This window comes from Oncorhynchus tshawytscha, linkage group LG15, assembly GCF_018296145.1.
Source record: "Oncorhynchus tshawytscha isolate Ot180627B linkage group LG15, Otsh_v2.0, whole genome shotgun sequence".
NCBI classification, from domain to species: Eukaryota; Metazoa; Chordata; class Actinopteri; order Salmoniformes; family Salmonidae; genus Oncorhynchus; species Oncorhynchus tshawytscha.
The window spans coordinates 34,130,789-34,149,389 of record NC_056443.1 but is presented as its reverse complement, the minus strand read 5'-3'; the positions used below and the strand labels follow the sequence as shown (position 1 = coordinate 34,149,389).

General features: G+C 46.1%; 1 protein-coding gene across 1 annotated transcript in view; it reads right to left on the bottom strand.

Moving 5' to 3' along the window:
• The window catches only part of pcolceb (procollagen C-endopeptidase enhancer b), a 20,461-nt gene extending 9,438 nt beyond the window's left edge, over nucleotides 1-11,023 (bottom strand). The window contains exons 1-2 of the mRNA XM_042298477.1: nucleotides 10,829-11,023; nucleotides 4,398-4,506 (exon numbers count right to left, since the gene is read on the bottom strand). Coding sequence (XP_042154411.1) covers nucleotides 4,398-4,506; nucleotides 10,829-10,923 — 204 coding nt within the window. The 5' untranslated portion in view covers nucleotides 10,924-11,023. The remainder of the gene's footprint in view (nucleotides 1-4,397; nucleotides 4,507-10,828) is intronic.
• Between the last annotated feature and the right edge of the window lie 7,578 nt (nucleotides 11,024-18,601).

The window sequence follows — 18,601 nt, the reverse complement described above, 5'->3', positions numbered from 1 at the left end:
TCACATTGAGATGCAAACATGAGTCACTGAGCCACTTTGTAACCTGGACCATTACAGTAGTGAGTTATTGTGCAGCTTGTTGTTTGCTCTTTGCACATATATCACTGTATCATCTGCATACATTTGAACTTCAGACTCAGTACAGACAGAAGGCAGATCATTAATGTGCAGGCTGAACAGGAGGGGCCCCAGTATTGACCCTTGGGGCATGCCTACATAATAGCTAAGATTGGGCGACAGCTCATTGCTCACTCTGACACATTGAGTTCTGCCTTCAAGGTATGATTTCATCCACCTCAAGGCATCGGGGGAAAAGTTGAACTTGGACAATTTTGTGATGAGAATCTCATGGTTAGCAGTATCAAAAGCCTTTTTAGGTACAGAAACACAGCCCCAACAACGCCCCTTTGTCAACAGTTTCCAGAAGAAAGCAGTTGGCCGTTTCTGTGGAGTGTTTCGCTCTGAAGCCAAACTGCATGGAGTGTAATGTGAAGGGGCTGTTGTTGAGGTGGGCAATCTGTTGTTCTGCTACACACTTTTCAACAACCTTTGACACCACAGGTAGTATACTAATGGGCCTGTAGTTACTCACGTTAGCAGGGTCACACGATTTAAAGATGGCCGTTACTATGGCTGACTTACAGACCCTTGGAAACACCCCGAGACCAATAGATGTGTTGGTGACCTTAGTAATGGGGCCAATGAGTGACTCTTTCCAATGAGTCCAGCCCAAACACATCTTTGGCTTTAGAGTTCTTTAGTGAGCTCATCACCTTGTTCACCTTTGACTCAGAAACCTCCCTTATGATGAAGACAGGTTGAGTGTCATTCACTAGCACTGAGCCCAAGAAACCAGTGTCAGTACCCTGACAGAGTCAATAAAGTAGGAATTGAAGGCTGTTGCTATTTCACCTGCATCCTGTGTTAGATTGTTATTCACTGTGCTTTCTAGTCTTTTTGCAGTGTTACTATGGTCTTTCCCTGTTAACATTTTTAGATTCTCCCAGATCAAGTTAGAATTTCTCTTTGCTTCACTAGTTACGTTAATAAAAACATTTGCCTTGGCCTGTCTGATTTCCTTCATCACCTTATTTCTCAACATAGTAAACCTACATCTGTCATGGTCTAATTTGGATTTAAGGGCTGTTTTTAGAGTATAATCTCGTTCTTTCATCAATTCCCAGATTTCTCCATTTAGGAAGAGTGCTCTCTTGGCCAGGTTTGGATCGGATTTTCTTTCGGAAGCCATTTATTGTAGTCTGGATTGTGGATAGAAAAACCTGACTATCAGCTTCCACGTCTGTATAGGACAAGATATCATTCCAGTTAATTCCCTTAATTGCGTTTTCAAAATAATTCAATTCACTCTTAGGTATTCTTAGTTGATCCGGCTTTCTAACAGTAGAGAAGTTAAACCTGTTCAGTAGAGAAGCTAAACCTGTTCAGTAGAGAAGTTACACCTGTTCAGTAGAGAAGTTACACCTGTTCAGTAGAGAAGTTACACCTGTTCAGTAGAGAAGTTACACCTGTTCAGTAGAGAAGTTACACCTGTTCAGTAGAGAAGTTACACCTGTTCAGTAGAGAAGTTACACCTGTTCAGTAGAGAAGTTACACCTGTTCAGTAGAGAAGTTACACCTGTTCAGTAGAGAAGTTACACCTGTTCAGTAGAGAAGTTAAACCTGTTCAGTAGAGAAGTTAAACCTGTTCAGTCTAGAGGTTAAACCTGTTCAGTCTAGAGGTTAAACCTGTTCAGTAGAGAAGTTAAACCTGTTCAGTCTAGAGGTTAAACCTGTTCAGTCTAGAGGTTAAACCTGTTCAGTCTAGAGGTTAAACCTGTTCAGTAGAGAAGTTAAACCTGTTCAGTAGAGAAGTTAAACCTGTTCAGTCTAGAGGTTAAACCTGTTCAGTCTAGAGGTTAAACCTGTTCAGTCTAGAGGTTAAACCTGTTCAGTAGAGAAGTTAATCCTGTTCAGTAGAGAAGTTAATCCTGTTCAGTAGAGAAGTTAAACCTGTTCAGTAGAGAAGTTAAACCTGTTCAGTAGAGGTTAAACCGATTCAGTAGAGAAGTTAAACCTGTTCAGTAGAGAAGTTAAACCTGTTCAGTAGAGAAGTTAAACCTGTTCAGTAGAGAAGTTAAACCTGTTCAGTAGAGAAGTTAAACCGGTTCAGTAGAGAAGTTAAACCTGCTCTTAGACAGCTTTCTGGCTATAAGTGTCAGATTATGATCAGACAGCCCAGTAACCATATTGAATGATTTAGTCACTCTCTCTGGTTTATTACTGAACACCAAATCAATCTGTGTTTTAGAGCAACAAGTCACCCTGGTTGGCCCTTTAACTAGCTGTGTAAGGTCAAAGGTATTAGTGATCCATTTGAGGGTTTTCCTACAAGACTTGTTGAAATCTCCCATTAAGATGAACTCTTTCCCAAAATCACATCCCCTAAGCATGTTATTAAACTGATTTAAAAAAAAACACACTTTTGGTGGAAGGTGGTCTATATATTCCAATAATGGTAAAAAGACACTTGGGGAGACAGTGTAACGTTCAGGCCAATACATTCTAGTTCATTGTCACATGACCACTCCATTGGTTTACATCGGATATGTTCTTTAATGTAAATCATCACACCCCCTCCCTCCTCTTCCTCCAATCCTGTCTCTCCTGAAGACATTGTAGCCAATCACAATCAAAGCAGCATATGGAGAGGTTTTATGGAGCCGTGTCTCTGAGAGGTAGAGGAAGTCAAGGTTGGAGTCTGTGAGTAGATGTTGAATTTGATCGCTTTTTGGAATGACACTATGAATGTTCAAGTGCCCCCCCCCACAGTAGTCCCCTGGGCTTGGTCACATACAGATGGTTAGCAGATGTTATTGGTCACATACACATGGTTAGCAGATGTTATTGGTCACATACACATGGTTAGCAGATGTTATTGGTCACATACACATGGTTAGCAGATGTTATTGGTCACATACACATGGTTAGCAGATGTTATTGGTCACATACAGATGGTTAGCAGATGTTATTGGTCACATACAGATGGTTAGCAGATGTTATTGGTCACATACAGATGGCTAGCAGATGTTATTGGTCACATACAGATGGTTAGCAGATGTTATTGGTCACATACACATGGTTAGCAGATGTTATTGGTCACATACAGATGGTTATGCAGATGTTATTGGTGATACACATGGTTAGTTCAGATGTTATTGGTCACATACAACTGGTTAGCAGACACACAAGTCATAAAGATGGTTAGAATATGTACATATGGTCATTATATTACAGAAGGACAGCAGATGTTATTGGTCACATACACATGGTTAGCAGATGTTATTGGTCACATACAGATGTTAATGCGAGTGTAGCGAAGTGCTTGTGCTTCTAGTTCCGACCAATTTCCCAACAACTACCTTATACACACAAGTCTAAAGGAATGAATATGAATATGTACATATAAATATTATATTATCTCATCAAAGGACAACAGATGTTAATGTGAATGAGTTACACTACAGGGTGTACCAGGTAGTGTGGTATTTATTCAGCTACGGATGCATCTGGATGGGTTGATGTACCAGGTGTTGTTCTGTTATAGTACCTGTTATATAGTACCTGTTATGTACCAGGTGTAGATGGTATTCTGTGGGTACTTACAGTGATGTACCAGGTGTTGTAGTACAGCTACAGGTGCAGCTGTATTTACTGTTGGGTTGAGTAGTACTTCTGGTGTTATATTATGTTGGGTACTTACAGGGATGTACCAGGTGTTGTGGTGTTATATTCTGTTGGGTACCTACAGTGATGTACCAGGTGTTGTAGTATATATTCTGTTGGGTACCTACAGGGATGTACCAGGTGTTGTGGTATATATTCTGTTGGGTACCTACAGGGATGTACCAGGTGTTGTGGTATTTATTCTGTTGGGTACCTACAGGATGTACCAGGTGTTGTGGTGTTATATTCTGTTGGGTACCTACAGTGATGTACCAGGTGTTGTAGTATATATTCTGTTGGGTACCTACAGTGATGTACCGGGTGTTGTGGTGTTATATTCTGTTGGGTACCTACGGTGATGTACCAGGTGTTGTGGTATTTATTCTGTTGGGTACTTACAGTGATGTACCAGGTGTTGTAGTATTTATTCTGTTGGGTACCTACAGTGATGTACCAGGTGTTGTGGTGTTATATTCTGTTGGGTACCTACAGTGATGTACCAGGTGTTGTAGTATTTATTCTGTTGGGTACCTACAGTGATGTACCAGGTGTTGTGGTGTTATATTCTGTTGGGTACCTACAGTGATGTACCAGGTGTTGTGGTGTTATATTCTGTTGGGTACCTACAGTGATGTACCAGGTGTTGTGGTATATATATTCTGTTGGGTACTTACAGTGATGTACCAGGTGCATTTGCTGTTGGGTTTGTAGTGGCTGGGGAAACCTTCACTGCCCACGAAGCCTGATTCAGTCACCAAGTGACCTCCACAGTGGAAGATAGGCCTGAGAGAGAGGGAGCAGGAGGGAGGGAGAGAGAGAGAGAGAGAGAGAGATAGGGGGAGCAGAGAGAGAGAGAGAGAGAGAGAGAGAGAGAGGGGGGAGCAGGAGAGAGAGAGAGCAGGAGAGAGCAGGAGAGATTGTGGGAGGAGACAGAGAGAGAGAGAGACGTTAAATTCTACAACCACCTAAAAGGAAGTGATTCTTAAACCTTCCATAACAAAGCCATCACCTACAGAGAAATGAACCTGGAGAAGAGTCCCCTAAGCAATTTGGTCCTGGGACTCTGTTCACAAACACACCCCACAGAGCCCCAGGACAGCAACACAATTGACTGACCCAAACTTAAGGAAAGTTTTGACTATGTACAGACTCAGTGAGCATAGCCTTGCTATTGAGAAAGGCCGCCGTAGACAGACCTGGCTCTCAAGAGAAGACAGGTCTATGTGCACACTGCCCACAAAATGAGGTGGAAACTGAGCTGCACTTCCTAACCTCCTGTCAAATGTATGACCATATTAGAGAGACATATTTCCCTCAGATTACACAGACCCACAAAGAATTCAAAAACAAACACATTTTTGAAAAACTCCCATATCTACTGGGTGAAATACCAGTGTGACATCACAGCAGCAAGATTTGTGACCTGTTGCCACAAGAAAAGGTCAACCAGTGAAGAACAAACACCATAGTAAATACAACCCATATTTATGTTTATTTATTCTCCTTTTTGTACTTTAACTATTTGCACATCATATGACATTTGAAACATCTTTCTTTTTTTGGAACTTTTGTGAATGTAATGTTCAGAGTATATATTTTTTTATTGATTATTTAACTTTTGTTTATTATCTATTTGACTTGAATTGAATTTGAGATCCATTATATTATTTCTCTTTTCTGTGATTAAAAATGAACCGATCCATATGGCATGTTTTATCATTTTAGAGAAAACGATTTCAGAAGTCTCTACCTACTACTACTACTACTAAAGGTAACTCCTTTCAGCATCAACATTCTGGGGCCAGAACCCCTCTCTAAACACACTGAAACCCCCGGCAACACAGACCCACTCTGTTCTCTGACGCTGGGAAGGGCCTGTGAACCCACATAGGGGAGTGTTTTTATAATGGTAGGCCCAAACCTGAGCAGTAAGCACTGCTAATATGTATGTTGGAGCATAGTCAAGCATAAACACACACGTATACGCAAGTTTTGAGTTTTGTTATTTGTATGTATGGTATTCATCATCCAGCAAAATGCTAACTTGCAGGTTCCTTCTCAGCAATATAACAACAATAAGAAATAATACAATTTCAGAATACCAACATAAAGTAAATGGCTCAGTGGAATAGAATAAACATTTTAGCATCAGTATAATACAGGAAGTGACAATTTATTGTGTAATATTTAGACGTTTTAATCGTATAATATTTAAACATGTACTGGGGAAGGAGTATGGGGGACAGTCTATAAACTGAGCAGTATAATAAGAGTCTGGTAGAAGCAGTTGTGACGTGTGTGTAGTATGAATGTATACTGTGTGTGTGTGTGTGTGTGTGTGTGTGTGTGTGTGTGTGTGTGTGGCACCGCTTTAACACGAGTGTGTGTGTTGACCAGCTGGCGGACAGCGTCAACCTTTCCCTGTCCCAGGTTGTAGTCCCCACCTGCTTTAAGGAGATCGCCATCATCCCAGTGCCCAAGAAAAACAAGATGGCCCCCGTCGTGCTCACCCTGGTCATCATGAAGCGCTTCGAGAGGCTGGACAAGACCCACATCAAGGCCAGACACACTGGACCCACTACAATTAGTCTACCGTTCAATTAGTCTACAGATCCACCGAAGATGCCATTTCCATCGCTATTCACACGGCCGCTACACAAGAGGAACACCTATGTGAGAAGGCTGTTCATTGACTACAGTTCAGCAATCAACACTATTGTTCCCTCCAAGCTCGTCACCAAGCTCAGAGCCCTGCGTCTGGACACCAAGCTCAGAGCCCTGGGTCTGGACACCACGCTCAGAGCCCTGGGTCTGGACACCAAGCTCAGAGCCCTGGGTCTGGACACCACGCTCAGAGCCCTGGGTCTGGACACCACGCTCAGAGCCCTGGGTCTGGACACCAAGCTCAGAGCCCTGGGTCTGGACACCAAGCTCAGAGCCCTGGGTCTGGTCACCAAGCTCAGAGCCCTGGGTCTGGACACCACGCTCAGAGCCCTGGGTCTGGACACCAAGCTCAGAGCCCTGCGTCTGGACACCAAGCTCAGAGCCCTGCGTCTGGACACCAAGCTCAGAGCCCTGCGTCTGGACACCAAGCTCAGAGCCCTGGGTCTGGACACCAAGCTCAGAGCCCTGGGTCTGGACACCAAGCTCAGAGCCCTGGGTCTGGACACCAAGCTCAGAGCCCTGGGTCTGGACACCAAGCTCAGAGCCCCTGGGTCTGGACATCAAGCTCAGAGCCCTGCGTCTGGACACCACGCTCAGAGCCCTGGGTCTGGACACCAAGCTCAGAGCCCTGGGTCTGGACACCAAGCTCAGAGCCCTGGGTCTGGACACGAAGCTCAGAGCCCTGCGTCTGGACACCACGCTCAGAGCCCTGCGTCTGGACACCAAGCTCAGAGCCCTGCGTCTGGACACCAAGCTCAGAGCCCTGGGTCTGGACACCAAGCTCAGAGCCCTGGGTCTGGACACCAAGCTCAGAGCCCTGGGTCTGGACACCAAGCTCAGAGCCCTGCGTCTGGACACCAAGCTCAGAGCCCTGGGTCTGGACACCAAGCTCAGAGCCCTGGGTCTGGACACCAAGCTCAGAGCCCTGCGTCTGGACACCACGCTCAGAGCCCTGCGTCTGGACACCATGCTTAGAGCCCTGGGTCTGGACACCAAGCTCAGAGCCCTGCGTCTGGACACCACGCTTAGAGCCCTGCGTCTGGACACCAAGCTCAGAGCCCTGGGTCTGGACACCAAGCTCAGAGCCCTGGGTCTGGACACCACGCTCAGAGCCCTGGGTCTGGACACCACGCTCAGAGCCCTGCGTCTGGACACCAAGCTCAGAGCCCTGCGTCTGGACACCAAGCTCAGAGCCCTGCGTCTGGACACCAAGCTCAGAGCCCTGGGTCTGGACACCAAGCTCAGAGCCCTGGGTCTGGACACCAAGCTCAGAGCCCTGCGTCTGGACACCACGCTCAGAGCCCTGCGTCTGGACACCATGCTTAGAGCCCTGGGTCTGGACACCAAGCTCAGAGCCCTGCGTCTGGACACCACGCTTAGAGCCCTGCGTCTGGACACCAAGCTCAGAGCCCTGGGTCTGGACACCAAGCTCAGAGCCCTGCGTCTGGACACCACGCTCAGAGCCCTGCGTCTGGACACCACGCTCAGAGCCCTGCGTCTGGACACCACGCTTAGAGCCCTGGGTCTGGACACCACGCTCAGAGCCCTGCGTCTGGACACCAAGCTCAGAGCCCTGCGTCTGGACACCAAGCTCAGAGCCCTGGGTCTGGACACCAAGCTCAGAGCCCTGGGTCTAGACACCAAGCTCAGAGCCCTGGGTCTGGACACCAAGCTCAGAGCCCTGGGTCTGGACACCAAGCTTAGAGCCCTGGGTCTGGACACCACGCTCAGAGCCCTGGGTCTGGACACCACGCTCAGAGCCCTGGGTCTGGACACCAAGCTCAGAGCCCCCTGGACACCAAGCTCAGACACCAAGCTCAGAGCCCTGGGTCTGGACACCAAGCTCAGAGCCCTGGGTCTGGACACCAAGCTCAGAGCCCTCAGAGGGTCTGGACACCATGCTTAGAGCCCTGGGTCTGGACACCAAGCTCAGAGCCCTGCGTCTGGACACCACGCTCAGAGCCCTGGGTCTGGACACCAAGCTCAGAGCCCTGGGTCTGGACACCACGCTCAGAGCCCTGGGTCTAGACACCAAGCTCAGAGCCCTGGGTCTGGACACCAAGCTCAGAGCCCTGGGTCTGGACACCAAGCTTAGAGCCCTGGGTCTGGACACCACGCTCAGAGCCCTGGGTCTGGACACCACGCTCAGAGCCCTGCGTCTGGACACCAAGCTCAGAGCCCTGCGTCTGGACACCACGGTCAGAGCCCTGCGTCTGGACACCTCCCTTTGCAACTGGACTTCCTGGACTTCCAGACGGGTAGACCACAGGCTGTGAGGATTGGCAACAACACCTCCTCCACACTGACTCTCAACACAAACACAGGAGCCCCCCCCCAGGGATGTTTCCTCAGCCCTCTGCTGTAGTCCTTGTTTACCCACGACTGTGTGGCTTTTTGCACGACACCAACCCTATCATCTAGTTGGCTGAGGACACCACAGTTTGTTAGGCCTGATAACAGACAACGACAAGTCAGCATATAGGGAGGGGGTGGTTTCAGTTCCTCTGAGTCCATGGACCGACAACACCACCCACTGTTGTCAAGAGGGCGCAACAGCACTTCCTGCCATGAGCTGTTCTCTTCCTTACCGTCGGGTCGAAGGTCGGATACCAACAGGCTCAGAGACCGTTTCTATCTACAAGCCATCAGACTGCTGAACACTTAAACTGGACTGGACTCTCTGCACCTTAGCACACATGCACAAACACAGACAGACAGACAGACAGACACACACACACACACACACACACACACACACACACACACACACACACACACACACACACACACACACACACACACACACACACACACACACACACACACACACACACACACACACAGAGGTATATTTTACAGCAAGCCCTCAGGCTTATTCGACATTAATATTTAATTCAAACAACTTTAATGGATCTGATCTGTTGGAAAAGACATCAGTGTGTTCCAACATACTGTGCTGTATACACAAAATCATATCCTAGTCAACACTTCTTTTTTTTATCCCAACCCCCAGAGCTCAGAGCTCAGTTTATAGTTCAGAAATGTCGTGTTTCCCTCCCTGACCCGCGTCCCTCCTCCAACCATGTTCCACTTCCAGACGCAGGCCCTGACAGGGCTGCTTTGTGTTCAAAGCCACACTGAGTGGTCCAATGTCCTAAATATCTCAAGTGGTCTGGTCACTCCCTTCTGCCGTGCCAAGCTAAATAAAACAGTCCACAAGTGTCTGTTTGTCAAACCTGCGCTAACGTTCCACTGCTCTGTATCTCGTGTGGTGGTTTTAGTGAAGTGGGTAGCGAGAAGCGGCCGTCACAAATTCGGCGGAGAGTCAAAGTTCTGATGATAAAGATCCAAAATCCCATAGTTCCGTCTGGACCATTGAGGCTGAAAGGGATCTGATGAAAAGTGGTGCACTAGGAAGCACAGACACACAGCAGAGACTAGCCAGTCTCTATACGAACCTCATGTCCTCCTGTGGGTCCTGCCGAACCGCCAACATGCTATTTCTAACTACACTAAGGGAAAGAATCAAGTTTTAGGGCAAAACAACAGGGCAGAGAGACAGGAACAGATTAAAACAGGGAAGAGAGACAGGAACAGATTAAAACAGGGCAGAGAGACAGGAACAGATTAAAACAGGGCAGAGAGACAGGAACAGATGGAAACAGGGCAGAGAGACAGGAACAGATTAAAACAGGGCAGAGAGACAGGAACAGATGGAAACAGGGCAGAGAGACAGGAACAGATTAAAACAGTGCAGAGAGACAGGAACAGATTAAAACAGGGCAGAGAGACAGGAACAGATTAAAACAGGGCAGAGAGACAGGAACAGATTAAAACAGGGCAGAGAGACAGGAACAGATGGAAACAGGGCAGAGAGACAGGAACAGATTAAAACAGTGCAGAGAGACAGGAACAGATGGAAACAGGGCAGAGAGACAGGAACAGATGGAAACAGGGCAGAGAGACAGGAACAGATTAAAACAGTGCAGAGAGACAGGAACAGATGGAAACAGTGCAGAGAGACAGGAACAGATTAAAAACTGTGCAGAGAGACAGGAACAGATTAAAAACTGTGCAGAGAGACAGGAACAGATGGAAAATGCAAATGTTTACAGACAAACAGGCAAGCCAACTGGCTTACTGTGTTCAAATCTACCCGTGTTAATATGCACACACATGAAACGTTGACACACACATGCACACTGGGTACACACTGACCAAAGACACGTTGACACTAACACACACATGCACACTGGGTACACACTGACCAAAGACACGTTGACACTAACACACACATGCACACTGGGTACACACTGACCAAAGACACATTGACACTAACACACACATGCACACTGGGTACACACTGACCAAAGACACGTTGACACTAACACACACATGCACACTGAAGTGAATGCGCACACCTTTTTTTTCTCTGACTCACCTTGTAAAGTTAGTGGTCTGGCTTTGAGCCTGGGTCCATCCCAGTGTCATCGACAGGAGGACGGACACACTCCACACACACACCTTGCCCTGCATCCTGCTCTGATGACCACCCAGACCAAGAGAGGGAACAGACCAGAGAGAGAGGGCGAGTACAGGAAGACAGAAAGGAGGGAGAGGCAGAGTAGAGGAGTGGAGAAAGAGAGGATGTAGTAGAAAGGGGAGAGAGAGAGGGATACAGGAGGAATGGGTACGGTGAGGGGAGGAACGAGGGGAGGAAGGAGAGGAGGAAGGAGAGGAGGAACGAGGGGAGGAACGAGGGGAGGAAGGAGAGGAGGAAGGAGAGGAGGAACGAGGGGAGGAAGGAGAGGAGGAACTAGGGGAGGAATGAGGGGAGGAACGAGAGGGGCGAGAGAAGAAGAGTTTAGTCCCAGATGGGGATGCCATGTTTTATTTGGTCGTGTGGCTGGGGTGTCATGTGAACATATGACGTGTTGTATTGTTGAAAAACAGGTAGCTACACAAATGAAATATATTGGAATATAAGGTGTGTGTGTGTGTCACAGACAGAATTCCAGTGTTACTGTAGATGTGTATATCGAATGACTGCTTCACTACTCCCACAGCCACAGCACACAATCCTGAACAACTAACTCTAGCTTTAACTCTAACTCTAATCTTACCTCTAACTCTAGCTCTAACCCTAACTCTAGCTCTAACCCTAACTCTAGCTCTAACTCTAACTCTAACCTTAACTCTAACTCTAATTCTAACCTTAACTCTAGCTCTAACTCTAACCTTAATTCTAGCCTTAACTCTAGCTCTAACTCTAACCTTAACTCTAATCTTAACTCTAACTCTAATTCTAACCTTAACTCTAGCTCTAACTCTAACCTTAATTCTAACCTTAACTCTAGCTCTAACCTTAACTCTAACTCTAACCTTAACTCTAACCTTAACTCTAGCTCTAACTCTAACCTTAACTCTAACTCTAACTCTAACCTTAACTCTAACTCTAACTCTAATTCTAACCTTAACTCTAGCTCTAACTGTAACTCTAACCTGCTTGAACCACGCACACCATTTCTTTCTACAGTGTGAGAGCCAATGTCATTGAGCATTATTTTGGGATATGATGGTAGGAGACCTGTTTTTATTGGCAACCCGAGGGCACTGTGGTCAAAAAGATAGGGCAGAGAAGCCATGTCAAGAAGCTGGTAGTTAAAACTGTATTTCGTCTAAAAGTATTTGATGTGTGTATCTGAAAATAGATTGGCTTGAAATAGATTTTGAAGGAAAGGAAATGACTGCATATGACCCGCCTTAACAGTATCAACATGTGCACCCTTTGTGTAGGTATTTAGACCTCTGACCAGGCTTTGGAATGGAAAGCCCTGTCATTACGACCCCTGGGGAGAAACACGCTGCTTTGTGATCATCATCATCATCATCACCATTGTGTTTGGAGTGTGATAGAGTTCTGTTTTTAAGGGGGTAGATCAGTTTTAATATTGCAGGTAGATTGTGGGTTCCATCAATGTAATTGTCTGCATCATTTCCAATCCCCCTCGTATGTAATTTCTTCCTACTTTATTATTGTCTCCTAACCTTACCACCCCTCCCCTAATTGGAGTAAACTAATGAACAACAACACTTAGGATTCTTCTTCCAGTTTATTCATACTATATACATTTTAAAGACAGCATATTTTACACGAGTTATCTTTGTGTGTGTGTGGTTGTGTGTGGGCACCTTAAATGGGGAGGACCGCCTCGTGGTAACGGCTGGAGTGGTATGGTATCAAATACATTAAAACACATGGTTTTCAAGCATTTGATGCCATTTCATTTCCTCCTTACCAGACATTATTATGAGCCGTCCTCTCTTCACCATCCTTGTCTGGTGTGTGTGTGTGTGTGTGTGTGTTTGTGCGTGGGAGTGTTTGTGTGTTCACGTCAATAAGAGCAGAACCACAATGCAGGCATTCCTTGGTCTTTTTTTAGGCTGTGGTGGCCACTGGGCAGAAACCACGTTGAATGTTAGAATATGAAGAGACTGTGGTTAGTATACAAACAGCAGCCTCCACAAACTCATCTTACTCAGACTCTGGACAGACTCTTCAGCGAGATCAACTCCTCACTCCATCTACAGGTCAAATATGCATGTGTGGAGAAATACACTCAAAGGTATCTATCAAGGCACGAGGCGAAACCCAGATGCAGATGTTTGGAGTCTTACAATGTTAAATAATCCAAAGGGGTCGGCTAGAGAATGGTCGTGGACAGGCATAAAGGTCAAAACCAGATCAGAGTCCAGGAGGTACAGAGTGGCAGACAGGCTTGTGGTCAAGGCAGGCAGAATGGTCAGGCAGATGGGTACAGAGTCCAGTTAGACGTAAACTCTAGTACACAGTAATATAAATTCATTAAGTAATATATTTTGATGATTTATTGATTCATTAAATCTCATGCTCAGCTTCAATATTTATACAATACAAAAATTTGTCATTGCTCACAAAATTAAACAAGTAGGGTGTATTTAAAAATATATATATATACAGTATTGTTCACTGTCCTGTATGCTTGATAACTTACGGTATGTTGATAACTGCAAATTAAAAACATGTTGATAACTGCATATCGTACTGTAAGCTACAGTCTCTGTCGATTCAACTTCCAGCGCCAACAGAGATGGCCTCCTTGCGTTCCTAGGAAACTATGCAGTATTTTTTTTTTTTTTTTACAATCGGGAGGAACTATTGGATATAAGAGCAACGTCAACTTACCAACATTACGACCAGGAATACGACTTACCTGAAACGGATCCTATGTTTGGACCACCACCCAGGACAATGGATCGGATCCCAGTCGGCGACCCAGAACAACGGTGCCGGAAGAAGGGGCAGACGGAGCGGTCTTCTGGTCAGGCTCCATAGATGGGCACATCGCGCACCACTCCAGAGCATACTACTACAATGTCCAGTCTCTTGACAACAAGGTAGATGAAATCCAAGCAAGAGTTGCCTTCCACAGAGACATCAGAGATTGTAACATTCTCTGTTTCACGGAAACATGGCTCACTCGAGACACGCTATCGGAGTGGGTACAACCACCTGGTTTCTTCACGCATCGCGCCGACAGAAACAAGCATTTCTCTGGTAAGAAGAAGGGCCAGGGTGTATGCCTTATGATTAATGAGACGTGTTGGGATCATAACAACATACAGGAACTCAAGTCCTTCTGTTCACCTGACTTAGAATTCCTCACAATCAAATGCCGACCACATTATCTACCAAGAGAATTGTCTTCGATTATAATCACAGTCATGTATATTCCCCCCCAAGCATCGACGGCCCTGAAAGAACTTCATTCAACTATGTAAACTGGAAACCACATATCCTGAGGCTGCATTTATTGTAGCTGGGGATTTTAACAAGGCTATTCTGAAAACAAGTCTTCCTAAATTCTATCAGCACATCGATTGCGCAACCCGGGCTGGCAAAACCCTAGATCATTGTTTTACTAACTTACGCGATGCATATAAGGCCCTCCCCTGCCCTCCTTTCGGAAAAGCTGACCACAACTCCATTTTGTTGCTCCCTGCCTATAGACAGAAACTAGAACAGGAAGCTCCCGCGCTCAGGTCTGTTCAACAATGGTCCGACCAACCTGATTCCACGCTTCAAGACTGCTTCGATCACGTGGACTGGAATATGTTCCGCATAATGTCAAACAACAAATTGATGAATACACTGATTCGGTGAGCGAGTTTTATTATTAGCAAGTGCATCGGCGATGTCATACCCACAGCAGCTATTAAAACATTCCCAAACCAGAAACCGTGGATTGATGGCAGCACTGAAAGCGCGATCCACTGCTTTTAAATCAAGGCAAGGTGACCGAAACATGACAGAATACAAACAGTGTAGCTATTCCCTCCGCAAGGCAATCAAACAAGCAAAGCGTCAGTATAGAGACAAAGTGGAGTCGCAATTCAACGGCTCAAACACGAGAGGTATGTGGCAGGGTCTACAGTCAATCACGGACTACAAAAAAAAAACAGCCCTGTCGCTGAACACGTTGTCTTGCTCCCAGACAGACTTAACTTCTTTGCTCGCTTTGAGGACAATACAGTGCCACTGACACTCGCTACCAAAACCTGCGGACTCTCCTTCATGCGCAGACCAGCTGGCTGGTGTGTTTACAGACATATTCAATCAATCCTTATCCCAGTCTGCTGTTCCCACATGCTTCAAGAGGGCCACCATTGTTCCTGTTCCCAAGAAAGCTAAGGTAACTTAGCTAAATGACTACCGCCCCGTAGCGCTCACTTCCGTCATCATGAAGTGCTTTGAGAGACTAGTCAAGGACCATATCACTGCCACCTGTCACCCTAGACTCACTCCAAATTTGCTTACCTCCCCAATAGGTCCACAAACGACGCAATCACACTGCACACTGCCCTATCCCATCTGGACAAGAGGAATACCTATGTAAGAATGCTGTTCATCGATTACAGCTCAGCATTTAACACCATAGTACCCTCCAAACTCGTCATTAAGCTCGAGACCCTGGGTCTCGACCCCACCCTGTGCAACTGGGTCCTGGACTTCCTGACAGGCTGCCCCCAGGTGGTGAGGGTAGGTAACAACATCTCCACCCCGCTGATCATCAACACTGGGGCCCCACAAGGGTGTGTTCTCACCCCTCTACTGTACTCCCTTTTCCCCCACGACTGCGTGGCCATGCACGCCTCCAACTCAATCATCAAGTTTGCAGACGACACTACAGTGGTAGGCTTGATTACCAACAACGACGAGACGGCCTACAGGGAGGAGGTGAGGGCCCTCAGAGTGTGGTGTCAGGAAAATAACCTCACACTCAATGTCAACAAAACAAAGGAGATGACTTCAGGAAACAGCAGAGGGAGCAGCCCCCTATCCACATTGACGGGACAGTAGTTGAGAGGGTAGTAAGTTAAGTTCCTCTGCGTACACATCACAGACAAACTGAATTGGTCCACTCACACAGACAGCATCGTGAAGAAGGCGCAGCAGCGCCTCTTCAACCTCAGGAGGCTGAAGAAATTTGGCTTGTCACCAAAAACACTCACAAACTTTTACAGATTAACAATTGAGAGCATCCTGTCGGGCTGTATCACCGCCTGGTACGGCCCATAACCGTAAGGCTCTCCAGAGGGTAGTGAGGTCTGCACGACGCATCACCAGGGGCAAACTACTTTCCTTCCAGGACACCTACACCAACAGATGTCACAGGAAGGCCAGCCAAAAAGATCATCAAGGACAGCAACCACCCGAGCCACTGCCTGTTCACCCCGCTATCATCCAGAAGGCGAGGTCAGTACAGGTGCATCAAAGCTGGGACCGAGAGACTGAAAAACAGCTTCTATTTCAAGGCCACCAGACTGTTAAACAGCCACCACTAATATTGAGTGGCTGCTGCCATGCCCCACATTACTCATCTCATATGTATATACTGTACTCTATGCCATGTACTGCATCTTGCCTATGCCGTTCGGCCATCACTCATTCATATATTTATATGTACATATTCTTATTCATTCCTTTACACTTGTGTGTATAACGTAGTTGTTGTAAAATTGTTAGGTTAGATTACTTGTTAGATATTACTGCATGGTCGGAACTAGAAGCACAAGCATTTCGCTACACTCACATTAACTGATTAATTAATCTGCTAACCATGTGTATGTGACAAATACAATTTGATTTGATCTCTTTGTCCTGCCTGTGACATTTTGTCACAAAAATTCCAATCAACCATTGTTGATTAACAGTATTCATTTCTACACATCTTTATACAGAATTGATCTCCACTATAAAAAGCATCTAGACATAGACATCTAGACTAAAATTGAGTTTTCAACCGCGGAGATTTGTATAAACCTTGTCTGTCTCTCTGACATTTGCAACATTGTTTAAATATTCAAATTCGATGCTCATGCTGTCCCATAGTAATGAATGTGTCGGGATGAGACAGACAGATAGGCAGCTTTTCTCAGCCAGTCAAAATCATGAATCAGCTGGCATCATTTTATAGATATATACCAAGACATGTCAATTGAAAAAAGGTCAAACGAACCTAAGTGTAGCTAGTTTGCAGTCAGAAGACTCGATGCTGTAATCGCTGCCAAAAGGTGCTTCAACAAAGTAGAGTAAAGGGTTTAACTACTTATGTAAACGTGATATTTCATTTTTTCATTTTTTGTGCATTTGCAAGAATGTCTAAAAACCTGATTTTGCTTTGTCAATATGTGGTATTGTGTGTAGATTGATGAGGGGGAAAACAATTTAATACATTTTTAGAATAAGGCTGTAATGTAACAAAATGTGGAAAAAGTCAAGGGGTCTGAATACTTTCCAAATGCACGGTATATCTTGTGGAAGGATGAAATCGTATGAAGAAATTCATAAAAATAATGTTTTTAATGAAAATATGTAAATCATTATCTGAACATGTTGGTAACCCGTTGTATAAAAGTGATAATGCCCTCGAAGCCGGTGTTGAGGATATATTGGCAGTTTGCTGACCCTCAACGCTGTGTCGATATATCCCCCAAACACTGGCTTCAAGGGCATTCTCATTGAAATATCACACAGCTGTTTTTTAATAGGAGTGTCTCAAGTGTTCCACGTGGATGCTATGTCTTACGTTAAGTCACTGTTACGTAAAACACCACGTGGACACAGGTAGCTAATCTATGGGACAGAGTTATCAAACCCCAGAAAAAAAGTCTGGCTAGACAGGCTCAGTGAATGTGTATGGGGTGAATGAGTTTGAGGAGACACTATAGTGGGCCAGCAGGCCAGATAAACCCCTACTCTAGGGGGGGGGGGACCTCAACTAAACACCACCCTACTAAAGACTCCCTACCAGTAGCAGCGCTGCACACCACAGGAAGCTGGTGGCCACTTAATTGGGGAGAGCGGGCTCGCGTTAATGACAGGAGCGGAATGGGTGGAACGGTATCATTCCATTTGGACCCTTCCTGGTCATCGCTATGAATCTTTCTCCCCTCAGCAGCCTCCTGTGGTCCTCTCAGGAAATGGCTGCCCCTGGCCTTGAACATGTGGTCCTCTCAGGAAATGGCTTCCCTGGCTTGAGCATGTGGTCCTCTCAGGAAATGGCTTCCCCTGGTTTGAGCATGTGGTCCTCAGGAAATGGCTGCCCCTGGCCTTGAACATGTGGTCCTCAGGAAATGGCTGCCCCTGCCCTTGAACATGTGGTCCTCTCCAGAAATGGCTTCCCTGGTCCTCTCAGGAAATGGCTTCCCTGGTCCTCTCAGGAAATGGCTTCCCCTGGTCCTCTCAGGAAATGGCTGCCCCTGGCCTTGAACACGTGGTCCTCAGGAAATGGCTGCCCCTGCCCTTGAACATGTGGTCCTCTCCAGAAATGGCTTCCCCTGGTCCTCTCAGGAAATGGCTTCCCCTGGTCCTCTCAGGAAATGGCTTCCCCTGGTCCTCTCAGGAAATGGCTTCCCCTGGTCCTCTCAGGAAATGGCTTCCCCTGGCCTTGAGCATGTGATCCTCAGACAACCTCCATAACGATGAGCAAAACAAACTGTAAAAAAAAAAATGATACAAATACATATAATTTATATTATTGTACTAGCTTGTTGCTGTCTGAGATGTTGAAACTGGGTTTATAATACCTTGTCTAAAGGAACTGTACATACAGTATACATACAGGTTACATTCCCTCAGTCAGGTGCAGTACAGAAGAAGACAAGTCGTGAG